General features: G+C 39.9%; 1 protein-coding gene across 1 annotated transcript in view; it reads right to left on the bottom strand.

Moving 5' to 3' along the window:
* Positions 1 to 23,027, bottom strand: part of cdh13 (cadherin 13, H-cadherin (heart)) — a 397,592-nt gene that overhangs the window by 220,005 nt on the left and 154,560 nt on the right. Inside the window, exon 5 of the mRNA XM_080504779.1 lies at positions 21,094 to 21,246. Within this exon, the coding sequence (XP_080360905.1) occupies positions 21,094 to 21,246 (153 nt within the window). The remainder of the gene's footprint in view (positions 1 to 21,093; positions 21,247 to 23,027) is intronic.

The raw sequence follows: 23,027 nt of genomic DNA, 5'->3' as shown, positions 1-23,027 counted from the left end.
GTGTTTTAGGTGTTAGGAGCCTAATGGTTTCATACATCATCTCATGCTCCGCCTCTCGCTGTGCCCTAAGAATATACCAACGGAGGCTTTCCACGAGAGGGGCCATTTCCCCTCTTTCAGTACAGCAGAACTGCTGACTCTCAACTCCGTTCACGTTCTCAGCCCAACGTGCATTTTCATCCCCTCTGGTGAACGGCTTACAGAGACGCTCACACACGCAAAGAGGCACGCAACAGAGCCGAAGTGTGAATTTGGGGATCGTCACTCCATAAAAGATGTGCCATGCTTTGCAAACGAGCATGTATGTATGATTTTTGCGTCATCATTTAGACACCCACGCACACTGAGACACACACATATACACACACACATACACAATGACACATTTGCACAAGGGAAGCTTTTCCTCCCAGCATGTCTGTGTGGTAATGAGAACATTAGCTGTGAGGTGTCCTGTGTCGGATCATTTCAGTGGAGGCTCATGCCAACAACTCAGTGGTAAACTGCTTCACACAAGGACAGAATGGATAATCAAACACATATTGTTGTCACATAGGGGGGAAAAAGTGTGCATTTTGAAACATGGCAAGACGTGAGCTGCAGACTGATTTAACTTTCTTTGATCATATAAGCAACTCTGTAACATTACGCACACACCTGGGTCATCTAATAGAAACAAAACCTGTACTTTGTTAATTTTGCTTTATAGCTGCAACACTGAAGCACTAAAAAAAACAAAACACTAGCGTTATGATAAACTACAACATAACTGATGCTGGCCTTGTTTTGTTGATATAACATGATATCTATGGCTTTAGTACGCTGGATGAATTAGACAGATGGTGCAATATGTTGTGCAGTTTACAATTGCTTTATGGCTAATTAGTTATTTCTATCATTGGGCTGTTTCAACCAAATTGCCTTGAGATCCATCAAAAAATAATTACTTGAAATAAATAATTACTTGAAATAAATAATTACTTAAATTTTTTTTTTATTATATATATACATATATATATATATATATCACATAGTGTGGTTGTTATTTGATAAGGTGATGGAATCTGACTTTTTTTGACATGAACAATGGAGAGGAATCACTACAAAAAGACACATCAATTACTCTTTTTGACACATGGTTGCACCTTTTTCATGCCGAATATAAAAGAATCATTGCTATTGGCGTGCAGACATATTTGTCCTTGCACTTCCTCACGTTAAAATGTTGGAATATTGAATTTGATGACATTCTAAAATTCAATTTCAAACAATTTACCGGTAGGTAGCATTAACGTGACAACATCTTTACAAATTCTGTTTTTACAAGAAACATTTTTACAGATAACTGCACAAGCTTGTATAGCATGGAAATGGTGCGTGGCGTGTATACGCTGGAAAACTAGGTCATAATTCTTCGTATTGTGAAGATGAACAAAGGTCTTCTTTGTGAAGCTCTGTCGTCTCATGCAGAAGACACAAATTTAAAGTACGGCCATAACCACATGTAAATACTGCTAAAAGGCTATCATGGATATTTTCAACGCATTGTCTCAAAAGTACAATCTTCTGTAGAGCACAATTCTTTTTTTTTTTATCCTACAGGATTTCTGTGGAATAGGGAGTTGGCTGTACTTGCAACAATGGCAATATTCATCAAAGAGAATTCAGTAAAAAAAAAAGCCGCAGTCTTTCCAACCCTGACGCTTAGATGCTGGTTTTCATCTAACTGCTCTCTTCAGTCCACATTGCTGCCATGTGTGCACAAATGTTCACCTTTCCATTCTTCTTCTTCCCATCAAAGATCTCCGAGTTACAAAAGCCTGAGGAAAAAACAAAACAAAACTGCAGATCCGTTTTCTTTGTGCCCAACAGACATAAAAAGGGCGGAAGACAACGCCTTATATTCAGTAGACTTCAACTCTGTCTATTATCATGTAGAAAATGTAGAAGGAGGTCTTTTGAGACCTAAAGAGCTTCCAGGATATAGGATGTGTAAGTTATACTGCACATATTAAACGTGCTGCTATCAGTCAGACCTGCCTCAAGGGAACTGTCAACTCAAAAGAAAAATAGCGGAAATGAATGAAAAAATATCATAGAAAATGTGTAAAATATATATATATTTATTTATTTATTTTACATGTGGTAATTTAGATTACCGTTAATATTTAATAAACTTAAATATATTGCTTCTAGCTATGATCAATGTGCAGCGAAAATCACCCTTTACATTTCTAAAGAGCTCCCGATCATTGTGTCACAGACTCGACTGAGAATTTTAAGTCGGACTGGAGGCTTTCCATTTCTCACGCAGCTCATCAAACACCTCTTAGCAAAATAAGTCCATTTTGCCTCCATTACAAGATACAAAGAAATATTTTCCTCAGAGTTGAAATTCTACACCAGAAAGAAGGAACTGAAATTTCAATTACAAGGAAAATAGCTAATTAAGGAGGACTGGACTTTGATCTTGCCTATCGGTGACTCGGGTTTCTGTGGTCACGCCAGCATCTGTAGCAACATCTTTTGTAGATTAAAGATCTAACCAGCCATCACCTGCAATTTTCTTTTCCTCCTCACATACTAATTGCCCTGAAGCCATTATACCTACTGTAGAGATGCACGATACAACTTTTTTAAAAGAGGAGTACAAGTATTAACCTTCAACTACTTGCCGATGTATCGATATGACTACACATTAAATGCCATTAAGCCTAATTTATACTGCAAACGATATGAGAAGGCTATGGGTTGCCACAAACCACCTCCACTCAACCTTGTAGCCTCCAGCATAGTACTGCGTCTCCAGAATGTAGAGGGCAGTGCATAGATGGATGCCGAGCACTGCCCTTTGCGTACTGTAGACCAAGGGACCACGTTTGCCGTGTGCCGACACATACTCCAGCTCGCTTGAGGGATATACACTCTATTCATCGGTCATACTTTAATCATGTTTAGCATGTAGTATCGCTGGTGTGTGAGCCCTGGAACTCTTCATCATGTAGCACGGCTCCGAGGAGCAGTTAAACTAATGATCGCCATTGGGTCTGCTCATCCAATTGTCACAGCTGATTAAGTCGCTTGTGTTGTACAGACTATCTTTCTCCTCTTGATATTTTAGAAGAACGCTATTCACAGTCTGCCTTAGTTTTGTCATTCTCATTCATGGTAATCACTTGTCCTCTATTGACGACCTGCTGCGGACGTTGCTGATGGATAACGTTATATAATCCTCGGCAGGCTGTATCGGGGATCTTTCACGAGTATGCCGTGCTGTATCGCCCAATACCCTTGTTCGCGAGTCCTAAATGATGGGTACAATTCAACTCTATAGCACCACATATCATGCATACCATGGCCTTGCGGGGAAGAGTAGAAATAGAACGGCTTTGGTGTGAATCGAAGCGAGGAAAGGACTCAGAGCTTCAGCATAAAGCGAAATAAGGGATAAAGGAAGGCATTATCATTTAGTTCACACACAAACAAAAGCATACTTGTAACTCCACTTCATTTTGAAAGTATCCTCCTCGTTTAAATTTTCACTAACAGAAAATATTGCTCTCCTTTCCACTTCTCTGCTCACTTCTTGTCAGGCTCTGAGATTACCTCCTCTTAAAAGGCACCTATGCTAGATGAGACGCTGGGCTGATAACAGAGGGGGATATAGGCAGAAGTACATGCTGGAGCCCCACTCAATTGGCCACTTGGCTTATTGTGGCAGAGCAGAGGGAGAGGTGGCTGAGCTAGGGCAATTTTATCACAGCCTTAAACACAGGCAAGAATAGATGGAGTGAAAGAGAAAGTGGTGAAAGAAGCCCCGTCATGCATATGGAGCGTTTCCGTAGCCTTCCACTGCCATCACCCCATTTCACATTCACTCCAAATTCATCTCCTCCTGAGCCATTCAAGTAGCCCTCCTTTTGCTGGGAAGGTGAATTCAAAGGGGCTTTGCCTGCCTGCCACTTTCTTAAGATCCCGGAGAAACTGCTCTGCGGTACCTTCAAGGTGAATAGTACCCAGCACCTCCCAGAGACTCCCATGGATCAGTCTTTATCAACAGGCAGCGGTCCACCCAGAGGAGCCCTGGTCCTGCCCTAACACAGCGCAGACTGTCTGCTGGTTGAAGAGCTTCCCAACCTCACTGAAACACATTAACGTGCAGCTCCAACACAATAAGAGTAATTGGCCAAGTCACTCCGAGAATCCACAAAGAGGGGAAACCAGCAGATCTCAGCAATTGAACAAAATGTTGGCAAAGCTACACACTGTTAGATTTTAAAAACACATGATTAATTATAATAATATAAAATGGATATTTAAGCACTCGCAGGTTTACAATCGCAGTCTGCGACTTTGTTAAGAAAATACTGTGTCGTTCAGAATTTTCACAGCACTTCCCAAGGCAGTAAGGTGTGAAAACAACAAAGGGATGTTTTTTCCCCCCCTCTTCTTTTTAAAAAAAGATGTTAACATTTTTTTTTTCCTATTCCTCTCAGAGCTCAGACCTTGAGGCATCAGCTCCTCCCAGAAACACCCACTGGGAAAAGAGGCTGTTAATCCGCTGGCCCTGTACACATCTGCTCCAACCAGCTTCAAAAACCTGAATAATTCTGTACCCCTAAAATTAAGCCAAGGAAGCAGGCTGTCAAAAAGAAACACACCTGCCAAGTCTGTTTAATGCTCAAACCATATCTCGCTGAGAAATCCTGAAAGACCAACAGGGAACACATGAAACTTTTCTGCTAAGCAACACATTCTGCAAAGCGAGACCACAACTTGAAGTCATCAAAGAGCTCAAATAAAATATGTGCATGTGCATGTGCGTGTCAAGGAAGTTGGCAATACGCTTCATCAAATAAGATAAAAGTCTTTCTTTTCTTTTTTTGTTTTTAATAGGTATTTACACCAGCTCAGGGCTAAAAAGTGACAACTTTTGTTGCGTTTAGGGTGCTTAGAGCTACTAAAACAAAGCAACTTTTTGAAAACAGCTTGATGGACCATTTAAAAAAAATGCTCTGACTCCCTCACCATGGAAACTTGGAACCTCACCACCTTTCCAGAAATGATGCTGAGCACATGCATCATCGTGGTAGTAACTAGTTCTTCAGCATACGTGCAAGTAGATGGACAACAACAAACAATGTCTGCCTCCAGAATGTCATGGCTCCCCGTTAATATTCTCCTTGGACTTGGTGGTTTTATAGTTGGAGAGGGTTAAGGACATGATGAAGAGAAAATGAGGAGAAACAGAAGGTATACAAAATGGTTACAAAACAAAATAATAACCCAACATCTATCCTAATCAGACCTTCCAATCAAGAGGGCTATTGTGTATATATATCTGTACCACATTATTTGGGATATACTTTTTACTGAGGTGAACATGTTTCAAATCAAGAAACCTCATGAGCCAGATAACTGGTATCACCTCAAGTAATCTCCTCCAATTCAATCGTTTTAAGTAGCTCTGCTGTGTGTAAAGATATAAATTATGTCCTTCTGCACTTAAAACTTTACATTAATGGAGAATTGGATTCTTAGTATCATTGTTAATGTAGGCAATGGCTGAGCAGCCAGCTCTACATTTATTGAATTAAAATCTGTCTGTCTGGGTGGTGTAATTTGTAATTATGACCCCAATGCTAATGATTTTTAAACCCTTGTTGCCACTCTTTATTGGTGCGAATATCCCAGATATCATAAATTATTCAAAAATTGTGAATGTGCTCTTCAGCAAATGCATTATCCTGGAATATCGAATTGTGTTAAGTGAAAATTCCTTTTTTTTTTACTATTTCTAATCCCAGAGTCGCTGATCTGAAACGATCCTCATTACATCAAAAAGAAAAGATGTCCTTGGATTGTGAAAGAAGATATAAATAGAAAGTCTTTGGAGCAAAATAGATTGAATGAAAGATGGAAGGTGGAAAAGTGTGAGGGAGTTAAAAGCATAGAGAAGATAGAGAACGATAGAAAGATCTTTCATTCAGCTGGCCGTCTGGCAAGATAAAAAAAATAATCCTGCTTCTGAGAGGCGCTGAAAGAGTCACAAAGGCTCTCCCTGGTGTATCATGGTACAAAACACTCCCCCTCTCTACCATAAGGGATAATTCAATCTCTCTTTGTCTGGCACTCAAGGTAGTGTTTGGAGAGCTGGCTTACCTGTCTGCTACTATTTCTGGCACCGCTTCTATAATGTTTTATATTTGCTCATACAGAATTCCTGCATGAAGTGCACTCAGACCTGACCTCTGGTGTCAGCACGACAGCTCTGTTCAATCACTGCTGAGGAATTTCACGTGTCTCTTATAAAATAGAATGAGCCTAATCTTTGTGATACAATAAGTTTCAGACTGCTTCTATGAAAAGGTGTACATGCTTTGCAACACTATCAATTACAATGGTTGGGTTGGTGGTACATGTTAGAGTATCCACATGAATGGCATGGATGCCTTTGTGATTGCCTCTGATGCTGGGACCAATATGTTCAAGGTACGGTCATCGAACGTCTTGAGTGAAGACCCAGACAATCAGTTCTAAAAATAGCCCTTCAAAAGTGAAACACATGATGTCTACCTAGCCTTGATGTGGGTCACTGGGATTAGACATCCCCGATGCACACCACCAGCTCTGGCATCCAAATGTCTTAATGAATTGTAGTCTCTTTCCTATAACAAGTGTTTACATGGTGAGAGGTGCCAGGCAATAGTGGGGATACACACAAGCCACAGGCTGGTGGCCAAATGGATGTGGATGAGGAAGTTGCCTCGTTGTCACTTGACATCACTGAGGAAATCCAGTTTTTCTACTTGTGCAGCAAGCAGCAATGCAGAGCATTCAGACTTGTTGGAGTGAGTTGGTGAAGACCTGTTTATGGACTTTAATCTTGGTGGGCAATGTCATTGCTAATATTGGCAAACACCACCTGACCTGATCCTGCCAGTTGAGTTGTTGGATTTTTGTGCGAGCCACAGATTGTCCAGCACAAGATATTTGAACACAAGACGTTGACCAAATGCCTATGATCAATTGTGTTTGCCTGATCACAGAGAGTATATTCTCGGTACCTGAATGAGGAGATGAGCAGAACTGTAAATGTATTAACTTATACACCTGAGTCAGATCACATGGCAGATGTGACTCTGGGCTCCACACACTGTAGACCCAAGCACATCGTTGGAGTGTCCTGTTGAACACTGGCAGAGAACCTTATACCCAAGGATTTCAACTCCCCAACTCAATAGAACTTCTGCCACTTACCAGAGATGGTTGGAGACATAACGTCTACGTAGATTGACAAGCATTTCCTCCCTATGAACCAGGCACCACTTCACTGCTTTTCCTTTCTTGAACTGCTTTTGATAGATAATGACCGCAGCAGACTGTGAACACCCCACAAGAGTAGCAATTTTCTTACACTTGCCCATTTTTTTTTGTGACGCGTCAAACTTCAGGGCAAATTGTTCACTTGCAGCCCAATATAGCCCATCGGGCAGCAAGTCCCATCATACAAAGATAGCAGACTTTTACTTTCACTTTCAGTGTTGATTATTTTCTGACCAATTGGTGTGTATAGTCAGAGAACAAACATTACACATTTAACACGATATATGAATTCAAACAGTGTTGTCAAATTACAAATCAACCTTGTTGAGTAAAAGATTCAACATTTCATTGATATCACATCAGAAGTGCAGGAAAAAAAACCCCTGTGGATTTCTGTGTTGAAGATAATTTCTTTTAAGGTTGTTTTTTTCACTGCAGGATCTTCTTACACTATGGCAAGGATAGTAACGGTAAGGATAGTAAAGTTGCATTTTGGCAGTTTAAGCAAAGACTGGACTAAAACTATAGTTTATTATTATTTAGTTGTGACTTCCTGAGTGTCAAAGCCTGTGTCCCAAATAACCTGTTGGTGTCACTGGGAAACAGTGAAGAAAAAAACCAAAACAAAACTGTATCTTCGAATTGGCTTACAATTTTAAAAAATCTCTCTCAACTTTGCACCTCTTCAAGGGCAGATTCTAATGACCTAATGTTCCATTTCTGTACATTTCCAGTGTTTCGGGGTCAGTGTCAGCGATGTTAGTATACACAGTAGGAGTGTTTCTGTCTCCATTCTACAAAGCTAAAAGTGGAGTTGCCCTGGTACCCAGGCATAGTGTATTAGAGGTTATGCCACACGCCTCAGCAGGCGGTGGACAAGCTGAATTAGCGGCTGTAATGCCTGAGGCTCAGCAACAGGGCACTCACTGTTTAATCAGGTTATCTGGGAGTCAGGGCTCGGCAGAGTGTCTGCAGGGGTTTTGGGGAGGACAGCAGGGTAGTGACACAACCCTCAGCGTTGAATGATTGTGACCTGAAAGAAGGCTTTAAGAGACGGGAAAAAGATGTCAAAACCATTGAAGACACTCTCTGAGAATTGGCTTTCAAAGATTTCAAAGAAAGTTTGGTCACATTCAAAGCTCAATAGAAATATTTATATATAAAAAAAAAAAAAAAAAAACTAGAAAGAAAGGAAAATAACTATAAAACTGTAAGACATTCTAAGCGGTTGTTCAGTGAAACAAACAGCTGAAATAAAAACCACTGATTATCACTGTGTGCTTCACAAAGGGAAAGTGAGTAGCAAACATTATTAACTAGAAAATTATGCATGTGTAATGACAAATTACAGATCACAGGCATTATCAGCAAAGTGCAATGGTGTGTGACTCTCTAGCTTAAAAGCAATGTGGTTATATATCTTGAAGGTAAGAGCCATTATAGCAGCGAGAGGTTTGTTTGCTCCAAGAGGAAGGAGCTGCAGAGTGTGTGTGTGTGTGAGTGCGTGCGTGCGTGCGTGCGTGTTTGTGTGTGTCCTTTATCTGTAGCCCACATACAGAGACTAAGTGCACATCAGGTCTGTTTTCCTGTGTGCAGGGCAGCGTATCCTGCTCTCCAAAGCTCAGGAAATTACAGTCCAGCCAAGCAGAAAACAGGAGTGGGATTTGGACAACAGGCTTCACCTGTCTCAGGCCGCAAGCTCATGAAGGCACACCTACTGTAAATGAGGGACATGTTAGTTAGCTACATGGAACAGTAGCATATGGATCTGAGTACATGTGACAACTACGACCGGTTTATTTTTTTCATCTGTGGAAATTTGCTTTCTATATAAAACATCTTTGTATTGTGAAATTTCCATATTAGCGCTGACATTTTGGCTCATATCTGTTGGCTGACTGCATTTACTCTTTGTGTTGCACGTGTCTATACAATCCGTTAAAACGGAAATGTGAAATACTTTCTCACTTCTCATCCTTGCCACAGTGGTCTGTATTCCCAACCAAACATTGTTTATTCAACAACATTTGTTTAAATGGGCAAATTTATGGGACCAGTAGCAATAAATATTGTTGTAATGTATCCACGAAATGAGACAGTTTTAATTAGAGCTACATTTATTATTTATTCATTTAAAAGGAATCTGTTATAACAATTATCCAAGCGAGCCTCCAGGAATAAACAATTATAGCTGGCAAGAGTTGCAAGCAATATGTGAGGTGAGGGGTCGGTACTACACTAAATCTTTTCATATTCTTGATTCAAATATGTTGAGACATTTTAAAGCAACTTTTCAAAGGTGCCAATTTACTGCCTTTTCATTCAGCACTTTCTCTCCACACTATGTTTATTTTCTTTTTAACCACCCCCCCAACATACAATTATGAACATTTTCAAACATACATCTACATCAAAGTTAGATTGGTCTCATGGTTACCACATGTGCGTCATGATTTCATCTACAAAGTCTATGTATGGTTCCCAAAGTTCAAAAAGTTCCTTCTGTCTGTGCTTGGCAGTGCATGTGGGAGTGTACATACTCTTTCAACAAAATCCGAGAGTTTTCCGAGCCTGGAGGAATCCAAAGTCCAGAACTTTGCATTGTTTAGAGCTTTGTAAAAAAAAAAAGAAAAAAAAAAGGGGGGGGGGGGGGGGTATATATCCAAAGTACACAGTTTGGCATTTCAGCATATTTTGGCATGAAATATATCTGACAAACATTTAGGACCATTACTCCAAAATGTGGGACTTTATCACATTTCACTAGTCAAGTGAATAACTTATCCTTTTTCTTTGTATATTTATTACATACATCCCCGGTGTTGGCATACATGGTCGTTAGTAACAGCACTCATGTATATCTTATCAACCATTTGTATTGCAGTGGATGGAACCTTGTGTTTGTTTGTTTTTGTGCCTTTAGACACAGATCACACACAATTCCATCAATGCCTTAGCATATATTCCTAATCTATTATCATTTTGTAAAGGACATATCAATTTAAAATTTCAGAGGACTGGATAATCCTCTGAAATAAAGTAGCACAAATGGGTTTGAGTATGCAAAATTATCCACATAAAGACAGCATAGAATATTCAAATACATAGAGATATACACCACCAGCAGGCATACAGAAAGAAAAAAGAAAAAAGAAATAAACAGCATGGTGCCCATGTCAATTATCTGTGCTTTCACTTCATCACAGTTCTTCCATCTCAGCAGCACAAGGGATTAATCAGAAATCCCCTCTCTCAAAAAACGTTTGCAGGAGAAAACAGCCACGGCAGTGCTGCTATAAGCCAGAAGGACAGATAGAAAGGGAGGCAGCGACTGTAAAATTTGATTAAACAACAAAACCATGTCGACATCAACGAGAGCTGCACCTTTGCTGCAAGGTATAAGGATCACATTCTGCAAAGTCACCAAATTAGCAAATTGCAGGGAATTACGCGTTCAGTAAGTCTGCAAAAATGAAAAGCCTAAAGCATTTTATTGCTTACACCGTTTGGAATTTTAATACAGAGCTGTGAGAACCTGCCCCGAAATGCTGTAACTAGCATCTTTGTACAGCGTGCTTTTGTGTCTAAAGAGGGGATTACTATACATCATCTGTTTTCCATATTTTGGAGAGTGATTGTAAAAACTGAACTGAAGCACGAGTGAGAACTACAGGAAGTGAATAAATAAAAGGCAGGAACTTTAGGGATGGAAGTGAAAATCCAACCAGCTGTCAACAACTCCCTCACCCCCATTTCAAACTGGATACACATGTGTATACGCACAGCAGTGTGGTGAAATATTCGACTTTCCCATGGACAGAATAGACAAACTATTTCCTTGTCAAGCACTATGTTGTGTATGGGTCAGATGGTGGAACTCCCATGCCTCCAATGCAAAACAATTTATTCATATCTTCAATACTGCTTTACTGAACCTTGGGTCACGGGGCACTGGAGTCCAATCCCTGTTGAGTATGGGCAAAGACAGACTACACACTCCTCTGCACTTGACTACTTTGTGGCACTGCCTGTCCACTACTAGTGTAGTGTGTAGCCGCCTGCTCACTTTTGTCCACAGGTTGCTGCAGCAAGTCATTGTTAGTTGCATCATTTTTAATGCTGAATCATGGCACACCCGGGATTCAAATGGGCGTCCTTCACACTCGAGGTCAAGACAAAACCCATTCACCTCCAGGACAGCACATTTCATATCAGAAATACAAAGTACCTTCAAATAAAGTACTTGCATAAACTGTAGAATAATCCTTTATATGTTGTGGTGTTGGTCATGAACAGAAACCAATTCAGTATTGAAACTGTCAAGTCTCTTCAAATAGCAAAGGACTGTCAGTGTGAATATCAGTCAACTGTGAGAGATGCCAGAAGGATATATTTCTATTAGGTTGTGTTATCAAGATCTCCTGGGACTTGGTCATTTTATAGTTGAGTCACCCGGAATAGCAATCCAACTTCTTCGTCCATCAACGAATGTCCATGTACTTGCCATTGTTAATGTTTATAGTGTATTGTTCACTGTTGTGTGCTGTGCGTGCGTGGTTTCATTACAAAACCAACCAAACGTGTTCACGAGTGGGCCTCCATCAAATCTACTTAACATTTCTGCCATTTCAGTGTAAACATGCATTTTCACTTGAAACATTGTCATGTAAACGGGGCCTTAAATCCACCACAGTATTGAGACATCCCCTGCTCTCTTCAGTTTTTTTTATAGATAAAGTTACCACTAATTTCACCGGGTGATTATGAGCCCTCACTCTGTTCCTCCTCCTCCTATCTAATGCTTTTGAGTCTGTGACTCTAACCATTTTTTTGTTGTTTTTTTTAGAAACTGTTGGTCTTTTGAATGCTTTGGGTTCTCTAAATGATGTTGTCCCTCCAGGATTATTTAAAGATGTTTCTCTCACAGTTGGGCCTGTGGCACTGAACATAATCAACAGCAGTTGTCCTCAGGCGTGGTCTGTCTGATTCTGAAACATGCAGTTGTTCCGATTCTAATTAAAAATACTTCTTTATCCCCTACAGTTTTAGCAAATATTAGACCTAGTTCAAAACTCTTCTTTTAATCAAACATCCTTGAGAAAATATTTCATTGCCAACTAATGGAATTTGTAAATGAACAATCTTGAGGTTTTCTGATCCAGTTTTAAAACTTTGTTCCGAACAGAATCAGCATTTTAAAGGTTTTAATTATATTGCTTTTGATACCAACTCTAGCAACTGTATTGTCTTGTTGCTATTAGGTTTAACTGCTGCCTTGAATACTGTGGAACAAGACACCCTCATCTCTGGTTTAGAGACGTGAGTCAGGGTTATTTGTGAGGCCCTGGGATTGTTCAAATCGTGTTATATGCTGTGCGGAGGAATGCTGAAATGAATTTCCCTCTGGTATATTAAAATATTTCTATTCTATTCGATTCTATCTTCCAGATCAACACTTCTCTGTTTGCGAATGTGCATCTGCCACTGCTTTAATCTCTTGCGGTGTTCCACAAGGTTCATTTCTGGGTCCTATCCTGGTCTCTCTATTTTATTTCACCTTGGATCCATACTTAGAAAACATAGTATTTATTTCTACTGCTGTGCAGATGAAAACCAGATATATGTGCCTCTTAAAATGTCTGACTTTTCCATTACAAAGCCACTGCTTGACTGTCTTGATGATATTCAGACCTGGATTGCTTGAAACTGTTCAAGTCTAAATGGCAACATGGCAGAGGTAATGGTTTTTGGTGGTACCACTGTGACCACACGGTAGAACCTTGTTCTCTAGCTCACTATGTCAATCCCTCCATAAAAAAAATCTAGATGTCAAACTTGATTCGAACATTAAGCTCTACAGTCACATCAATGAGCTTTTTTCAGCAAAGGCAGTTGGCCAAAATAAAGTCAGTTCTTGATAGGCAGCACTTATGATGGTAATCCATGCTTTTGTTACAACTCAGCTGGATAACTGCTCTTTATCAGTAGTAGGTATGTTATTTTTGTCTATTCAAGGTTTTTTTTTTTTACGTCATTTATGGACAGCCCTTTTTGTCTATGTGATTGTTTTAAGTGATGTATAAAAATAATGGATTGGATGAAGAGTTTTGAGGATGACGTTTCAAATGGAATCTTTTTCACTGAAAGAATCTGTCAAAAATGCCTCTATTTCACACATAATCTTCAAAAATAGGTAAATAGCACTTTTGAAAAAGTGTCTTGCTTTATATATACAGTTTGACAACCAAACAAAACCGTTTTGAGGGGACAGCTTTGAACAGTTTTAGAAAGCTGAGATATTTGAAAATCTAAATTTCAAAACAGCTGTCAATTCAGAGCTCTGCCTTTCACTGTCTCAAGATAGATCTATATAGGCTTCTTTTTCTCTTTTTTTTTTTTTTTTTTTTTAACTTGGACCTTCCTTTGTCAAAGTGTGCTGTGGCCTGACAGACTGAATATAGGGAGCAGGCAGAGTATGGTGCCTTTCAGATCTGCTGTCAAAGCTCATCATAGGAATGGATGGCATTTTTTTTTACTACAAGGTAGAAAAGGCTGCAAGTCTGGGGAACACAGCCCAAAGCAGGTGAAGCTGAAACCTCACCAGACATGAACAAGCCTTATTTATTAATGTATTTCTGCATTTTATGCTGGTATAGTTCTTGAAGAGAAAATTGTCTGCTGTAGTTATGAGTCTGACTGGAAATGTAATTAAATTATATATGGTATAATGTAGGTCATCCTCTATCAAAACTGGTAACAATTTTCATCAACGTGTATACGTAACAAAATGGCTAGAGCATTGCATTAAGCTGTATGCTTCTTGCCAACCTCAAATTTCACTATCTTCAAGGCAGGCACGTACTAAAGGCTCAACAGTCATGATTGTGATGACCTGTATTATAGAGGGTCATCCTTCTACCTGTGTAAACACGACTGTTATTTATCGCTTCACGTTCTATCCTTCCTCTGTTCCAAGCCAATTAGAGTTCTTCCCTGCGCCAGCCTCAACGCGACCCAGGCTTGTCGTAAGCCCCACACTCCTCCCTACACCCCTCTTTACTTCCCCTCCGTTTTCCATCTCATTAACATTCATTTTCCCCCTAATTGAGCCTAATAAGAAAATAATGTTTGACATTAAATCCTTGTGAACATGTGGCCCAGCTGATCACTGCGTCTGTTTGTTCTTCCACAGTAAATGTTTTACTTCGTCAGGGCTTTGGTTGTTTGCCTTGCTTGGTTCTGTGGTTCCTGTAATAGCCCACTTAGAATTCCCAGTTTCCATCTGTTTGAATCTGACCCCTTGCTGTTGTTCTGCTGAAGTTGGAGCTACGCTTCCCTTAAATGTGTTTCACAAGTTTTCCTTTTTTGTGCGTTTTTCCTTTGCAATGATGTCGGCGTCCACAAACTCTGAGCTCAACTTCCAAACCTCTGAACGCTGCATTTAGATACTGAGCCAGTCAGCTTGAGTGATTTCATTTTTCTTAAGCCAGTGGCAATATTATTTTGATGTACAATAACCTTGTGGGGCATGCAGTGGTTCTCCTGCCAGCTATAATCGGTCATCATCATATTGTAATATAGGAAGCAGTAAGGACGAAGGAAAAGAAAATTAGGAAATTCTATTTGAGTCAAACTTTACTGTCTATCTACATTCAAATTTCTACAAAGTAATTTCTCTCGGTAGAACATGTTGTAAGAAACTCACAAAAATATGTGTAAACTAAAATAACTGGATTATTAGAGTCCGATAAATAGTATTTCCAAACTTCAACACCTTATAATCAGTACAGGGATCAACCATTATATGTCAATCATAAAATCAGAAGATAGTCTCTAACTTCAGCCCTCTTTAAATATCTCCTATTATCAAGATAAATATGACTTACAGAATTTAGACAATTGCCACTGATATTCAAGAACATTTTTTGGGTAGGGCTCTCTAATGTAAATGCATCAATCGAGAGCACGAGGTGGGAATAGGAGATACTTTGCTGAACAAGGAATGAACATGAGTTCAAAATTCAGTATAATATCCACTGTATGGAATGCTTGAAGAAGGAAAATGATGGGTTTTTTTTATGTATCTTGATGAATAATAGACTTGACCTTAACTGACATTTGTCTTTAAACATGACTTGAAATAGATGCATGTATCAAGATAATGAAACATGATTGCCACTCAATGTGACTAATCAGGGCAATTGTTGACAAACTGTGAAGGCTGGTTCAGATATCGATGCATATAATTTGAAAAATCTGTCATTTTATGAATAAAATGACAAAGCACAAAGACCAGAAAAGGCAGAAACAAAAGATAAAAGCTGGAGTTTCAAACTAATAACAGGTTGTTTAACCATCCGGCAGGAACAGATACAAAGTGTAAACAAAAGAGTGACATATTATCACAACCGTTCAAGTGAGTAGACATTCACCTATTAAGACGACTGGCAGACACAGAACAACACTGCTTGAAATTGTGTGCCTCCACTTGATAATTCCTTCCCATTTCGTCTTGCTAAATGGGCCACTCCATTCACCAGCTTAATGTTAAATTTGTCTGTCTGCGGTTTGAACTGAAATAGTTCTTGGAGCTTGAAAACAATTGCCGGCTGCAGCTGAAAACAAGCCTGATGAAAGTGGAAAAAGTGAACCAAAATGACAGGTGTGAAGTGAAAAACCAAAGCGATAAGTTGAAAGATGCTGAAAAGCTCTATAGTGCTTTTGTTATAGTGTTATAGTAACACGAAAGACTTTGCTTTTACAAGCAACTCCTTTCACATGCAATTAGTCATGAGAAGCAATGTAAATATGAAACAAACTGATTTGGTGATCTGGTGGGGCCGCCCATACAGAAACAGGCTGACGGGTAGGGAACAGATGAAGGGTGATTCTCTGGCCGTCCGGATCCGGCTAATAACCCGCTCCCGTACAACCTGCATATTACAAAAACTGACACTAGTGTCGCCACTGTGCCCGATTGGAAGCAGAGGTACGAGATGTGAATGCCTGGTTGGATCAACGCGATGAGGCAAAGACGGACACTTAAGGTGCTGATGAAATTGCTGTCGCGAAAAAAAAATGTGTGTGAAGATTGGACAGTGGAACGTCGGGAATATATGTGTGAGGACCACTTGGGTACATTAAAAGCGATACAGTCCATAACAGAGTTCAGTCACTGAAAAAAAAAAAAAAAAAAAAAAAAAAGGAAAGGAAAGACTTTCCGTCATACCTTTTTGCAAGAAAAGGAAGGAAAGAAAAACACAGCAGGCGTGCAACCAGAGTGTAAGGCGAGTGCACAAGTACATGTACAGTATGTGCACAGCCACACAAAACAGCTCTGCCTTCGGAAATAACAGCCATCAGGTTGGAAATAATCACCATTAATGATGGCCCAGATACAATGAATGGCATAATTGATGTTAGAAGCTAATTCATTCTATGCTTTTGAAATAATGGCATTGTAGGCTTGCTCTTTTTTTTTCTCATTGTGATGGAAATATTTAGCTACCAAATGCTGAGCTTTAATGAACAGATAGTGAATGCTTTTTTTTTTTTTTGCCTTGACAGAATAATTCCCATTGAGGGTCAGCTGTCAGATGCATAATCAAGTTAAAGGCATTAAGAGTGGGAGAAGCTGAATCCACAGCTTATTTTCACAGATTTAATGACATTTTATTAACATAGTGTATTGCTGTTAGATGTTGAGACAAGCTAAATTAATTCAGCTGTCTGCACATAGTCCACTTGTCTCCTGACTGACAGACTATAAGTTTTATTGTGGGTGAGTTTAAATCAAACAAGAAAAAAAATGTTTTCCCTTTTTTTCTGGGAGGCAAAATGGACAACAAATTGGATTAAATACATGGCCATTTCTAAGTAATTGGATGCCTCTTGTGTTTCATTGGGTATATATTCAACGATGGAAGTTGAATGATGATGATAAGGAAAAAGGAACAAACAAGAAAATAGTTCAAATTTGCAGATAGCCACCATCGCAGCCCTTAAAAGTGAATTTGTTTTCTGTCTCTTTCATATTATCTGTTCTTGTGCCAAAAAGCAAAAAACAACAAATAAAAAAAAAAAAAAAAAACAATAGAATGAACTTATAAAACAATAATAAATTAACTTCTGCTGACTACAGCTGTTGAGTCTACTGACTTCAATGTTATTAGCGTTCTTTTCAGTGGTGATGATATGAAGTAATATATCACTTGTCGTTGGCTGTGATGACCTGATAACATCATTATTATAGATTTAGTGGAGAAGTTTTGCATACGTTTTTAGTGTGTTTAACATGTCGTCCGTTGTCTCGAGCATTACCTGACTCTAATGTCATAATACACAAAAACTGCGAGGTTATGGTATAGCGCACATCATGATGGACCGTGCTAAGAGACAATCTAAAAATATTTCTTGTAATTATTTGTCGAGGTTCATGTTAAACAACAAGAGGAGCGTCTATAGAGTTTTCAGAGTCAGAATATTGAAGAGTTTGGTAGCTACTTCTCACGCTGGTAACTACAGTGAAGAAGTGGACATTGTTTTCAAAATACCTTGTAAACGTAATCATTTTATGAAACTGAAACACAAAAGCGATGCGTTTTCACTTGAAATGTCGTGTGAATGGGGCATCAGTTTTAGCTTCTGTGAATGTCAGCACCACGGCTTTGGATTTGGGGACGACATGTGCTCTTTTGAACAGCTGGAAGACTAAATGTCTTGCTGTGTTCTGGATCATTTCCAGAGCTCTGACTAAGCAGGTAGGAAAACCTGCCTGAAGGGAGCTGCAGTATGTGATGTGTGATGAGCGAGTGCAACAAGAGCTGTGCTTCATGCTCAGAGAGACAGAGTTTGATTTTGCTGCTGTTGTACAGCACAAACTGGCATGACAAGGCCAGGTATCTAATGCCATGTGAACCTTGAAGGTGAGCTGGTCATCCATCACAGCGTCCAAATTCCGAACGGGTCTTGTGGGAATGATTCAGCTTGACACGCGCTGGATATTTATCTGTGTTTGTATGCTGGATTTGGCTTGGATGACTAGAAGCTCAGTCACAGGTAGGATGAGCTGAACGTGGCAAAATACGAATTACAAATGGATCCATACCGAGAGTGACAGCTCATCTGGTGGAAAAGATAGCAAGAGGCAGGTGCCATCATCAAAGTAGTACAAGGAGGAATCACGGGAGCGAATGGCTGCACCGAGCTGGACTGCTTCTCCTGACTCACACAGGGGACCAAGTACCGACCCTGGAAGGACCCTTGACGATTGGTTGATTATTCTCCAATTCAAAGACACTCTATTCGAACTCCCTGAGCACATGCACCAACTGATGACATAGTGAAACCAACTCTTGAGATAGAAAGCTAAGTGAGAGAGGAGAACTTGGTTTTTCAACCATGTGAGAGGCAACAGAAAGAACAACAGCAGAGCTCCAGCCAACCATGGCAATTATGTCACATTTAGTACAGAGTTCAACATCTGTTAGCGGTTTACCTTGTGTCTATGCATGTTCTCATTCGCCCAGGTAGGATTCAACCCAAGGCAACGGACTAAGGCCAGCTGGACAGCATGAATTGATGAAGCCACTTGGGCAAGAAGAAAGTCCAGTTGCTCGGATTCAGGTTATTTACAGATTTCAAGTTAAAACACAGTTTTTGCATTTTAATTTCAGAGAAGTTTTGCATTTACATGGCAACGGCAATGCGTTTACATGTAACTGGCAGAAGCACTGAAAACAGTGTTATTTTCATGTTGGGCCACTCGTAGGCGCAGTTTGTTTTTGTAATGAAACCATACACATGTGTATGTAGAGAACAGTATGGTATAAATGCTACGAATGGTGAGTACACAGATTGCTTTGAGATATTTTCCTTGTAGATGCATGGGCTTTGTATGGATATTAATGCTTCCACACCTCTTTCTTTTCCTGTGAGTCGGTTGGAATGTGACTTTTAATCATCAAACCCAAGCTTGAACAAAGAGAGAAAGCATGCTGTGTTGATCCCCTTGGTGGAAATTACTTTGCTATATTTTAGCCTTAACTATACATGCTACAAGCAGTGGGCTACAATGGTGCGATGGTCAGGTAGCAGTTGGGGGTCAAAGGTCTTGGTCAGGGAGTCACAGTGGGATTCGAACTTGTGAACTTCCAGTGACCGGTGTTGTATTTATGTCCAAGAGAACTGGAGTGATTAAAAAGTCTTTCAGGATTCTGCTTTGAACATCACCCGAATTTAAGTGAGGGGAACCCCTCCATCACCCCCCCCACCCCCTTTCTTTTATGACACCAAGGAGTTTCAAACTGGGAATAGCATCATGGTTTATGTGGGGATGATTACTTATTCAAAATATGATGATCATCACCGTTGCTCATTGTTTATGAACAGCACTTTTCTGTGAGTACAGTTTTGTGACTACTTTACCCACCTCTGGGTTTAATCAGCCAGCAAAATTGAAAACAGCTGTGTGGGTGTGCAGGGCCTTCAGCAGTACAACTGCTTTCACTGTATAGACCATTAAGCCCTGTCTTCCATTACTTACAGTTTGTTCTCTCAGGCATAGCCCTGCATGGCAGGACACTGAATGGGGGGTGGACATATGTCTCTGGAGTCATGTCAGGCTTTCACTATGTTATCATATACAGTTTCGTGCATTTGTTGCATTATAACAAAGCTTTTCAAGTGGTATTTGACACGCGCTTTACAAATAAGTCATACACTTTCTTTAAAGGATAATTGCAGGGCCTGCATGGTAAATGGCAGGAGTGATCACTGTACATGAGAGCAAGCTATTTACAGATTAGAGGTGGCGAGCTCAAGAAGCTGAACGTATCTGTATGAAATCAAGACTGTTAACTTACTGCAAGTCCAGCTATTCTAGATCCATAGGTTGGAATTACCCTGATCACAGTCACAAGCAGAAGCTCTGAAGTCAACTTACTGTCCGTCTTGTCGAGTCTCTGAAGAGTACCAGAAAATAATGTGAAACCGCTTTCACTACAAGATCACTTCTTTACACATTTGAGTCACAACATTGTTCATGTGCCTGATACTGTGTCATATTTCTTGTTGCAGCTCTGTTACTTGGTGTCAAAGCTGCTCGTAAACAACCTGAATCAGGCTGTAACCCCTGAAAGCCGTCGTCCTTGTTGCTCTGCCTCAGCTTTAGGAGACAAAAAAAATTAGATGAATATGTTTTTGCATGTCATTCTGTCTCTCTGCGCTTCTCTTGCTTGCTCTCTCACATCTGTTGTTATTTACAGAGTGATTTATTTCTCAATTTTTTACAAAATCCAGCAAGCTTATCAACAGCTTGCACTCTCAAGTAGTGTGATTTCCGCACAAAAAGAATGAGATCAATGGACTAAGTGAGCACCCCTTTCTTTCTCTTTTGGGGAATATATAGTGAGACACTCCTAATGACATAAAAATCCAAGAACACTGAGGAGACCACATACTCCTAAAAAAGGATGCAATCTTTCCTAAATACACAATCAATAACAGTCAAGCTGGGTCAAAAATCGAAGCAATCTTTTTCTCAACCAATTTCAATGTCACTTTTAATACTAAGGCATGCACTCACTAAAAATAGATTCCTCAATATGGCACGTTTCTTCTACATGGAACAATAGTGGGGCTGAGGGGAATCATATCCACACTGTATAAAGCAAAGTAAAGCATAGCGTTGACCTCTCACCTCTATTAAACGACACACAATAACAATGACCACAAGGGTGTGCACCGGTATGTGTCACATATGCTGACCTGGTAGGTGTCAATGTCCTCCCGGTCCAGCGAGCGGCTGACTGACACGTCTCCCGTCTCTGTGTTAATGGTGAAGAGACCCATCGGCTCCTGATCAGCACCGGGACCTGCCAGTTGGAAGATATGCATCCGAGACATCTCCATGGAAATCACCTGGACACGCACAAACAACAATCATCAGCATTTCAGATTGACATAACAGCCCATTTCTAAGAAGAAAAAAAAAACAACAAAAAAACAATTAATTGGACCTCTTAAAGTACAGCATACCAACAAAAATACTCCCTATTAAATAAGTTGACATTTGAGGAAAAGGAACACACTGTGCCTTGAATGGTGATGCAAATGCTTGATAACATCTAATTAAAACATTTTGTATGAGAAAAGACTTTGATTTGATTTCAGCAGTTGGTAAAAGCAACACATGTAAAACATGAACGTTAGCATCATCTCCCTCCGCAATGGATGCCTGCTGTGACTACTCGCTCATGCGGCGCAGGATTATGTCTTAAATGAAAAAAAGTGGAGCAGTTAAGTAAATATTTAAAAAGAAAAAAACAAAACAAAAAAAACAAAAAAACAACTCCCAATAACTAAATGCTAATGTTATGTTGATTATGATTTTTGTTGTTAGGCCAGGGTAAAAAAGACTTTAAACCAAACATGGCATCATACAGTCACGATGAAGTCGCACACTGCCAAGTAACTTGGCTGAAAATTGTAATCTCTCAGGCAAGGACTGATCTGACCCAGGGACTTTTTGGATAGATGCACTCACATGAGACTGCCGTAGGCAGCGGCGTCCACGGGCACCCCAGCAACAGGAACAAGCAGGTTTTGAAAAGAAAACAGAAAACAAAGCATGTTAGAGTCTCGTATCGCAGCTGAAACTGAAACACAAGCCAATGACCTCCAGTTCAGGGCAGATGGTTGAGAGAGAAATATGATAAAATGAGACACATTTGCCAAACATTTGGAGCAGCAAAGAACTTCAAAGGTTTGTACACAACCACAAAGAAAAACAGTGGATGCACAATGTGCCAGAATATTAGTAGAAAATTACGTTGATCAACTAGAAAATATGTATTATTTAACAGAAAAACATGGCTCGTGTCCAGTACATAACCTCAGTCAGAAGACAAATACCTTCCAAAAAGACCTGAAAATATGCATTTCTACCACTCACTTTTCAAAATGAACATTTGCCTTTTAGTCATATCTTTCATCTGCCAAATATGTAATTACGAGATTCTAACACCTTAAGATAAAGATAGGACACATGTCATAAAGCTCGAGTCCAAGCCCTATGGCCTTTCTTGTGGGATATTAGATGTTCTCCCTTCCTGTGCATAGGTTCCCAGCTCTCATTTTTTTTTTTCATGCATCTGGCCCTGTTTTAATCTTCTTGAAATAGTACCATTACCATAAATGGTTGTCTGCATTTGACACCAAGTGACTGGATGAAGTGAGAGCCTCCACAAAATGACTATGTTCACTTTTAATTGATCATGGTTTCGTAGGTTAAGGAAAAAAGTTCTGTTTTCCAATTACCATAAGTCTGTTTCACCCTTGGGATCTTTGGAGTATGCTAATGAGCTTAAAAGAGAACGCGATGAATTGTGAGATAAGAATCATTCCTGTTGTTACGCCAGTATCCGTTACATCTGCAAGAACACACAGTGTTGTCACCTGGGTTAACACCCCACCGGGCACCTGCACTGTCCCTGTAAGTCATGAAACTAAATGGCTCCCTTGTAATTCCTCGAATGATCAGAGAGGTGCCATGAGGTCCCTTTTAATGAGAAAGCACTTCAATGGGTTGCCAGTTAAAATGAAAGCCTTTCCACCTCCTACTTGAAAGAGCATTGGACATAAGGCCGTGCTCGACAAAGGTCAAATGCTTATGGCCTCTCTTGAACTCTGAACCATTTTAC

This window comes from Blennius ocellaris (genome assembly GCF_963422515.1).
Source record: "Blennius ocellaris genome assembly, chromosome: 11".
Taxonomy (NCBI): domain Eukaryota; kingdom Metazoa; phylum Chordata; class Actinopteri; order Blenniiformes; family Blenniidae; genus Blennius; species Blennius ocellaris.
This window is presented reverse-complemented; position numbering and strand designations above follow the sequence as displayed.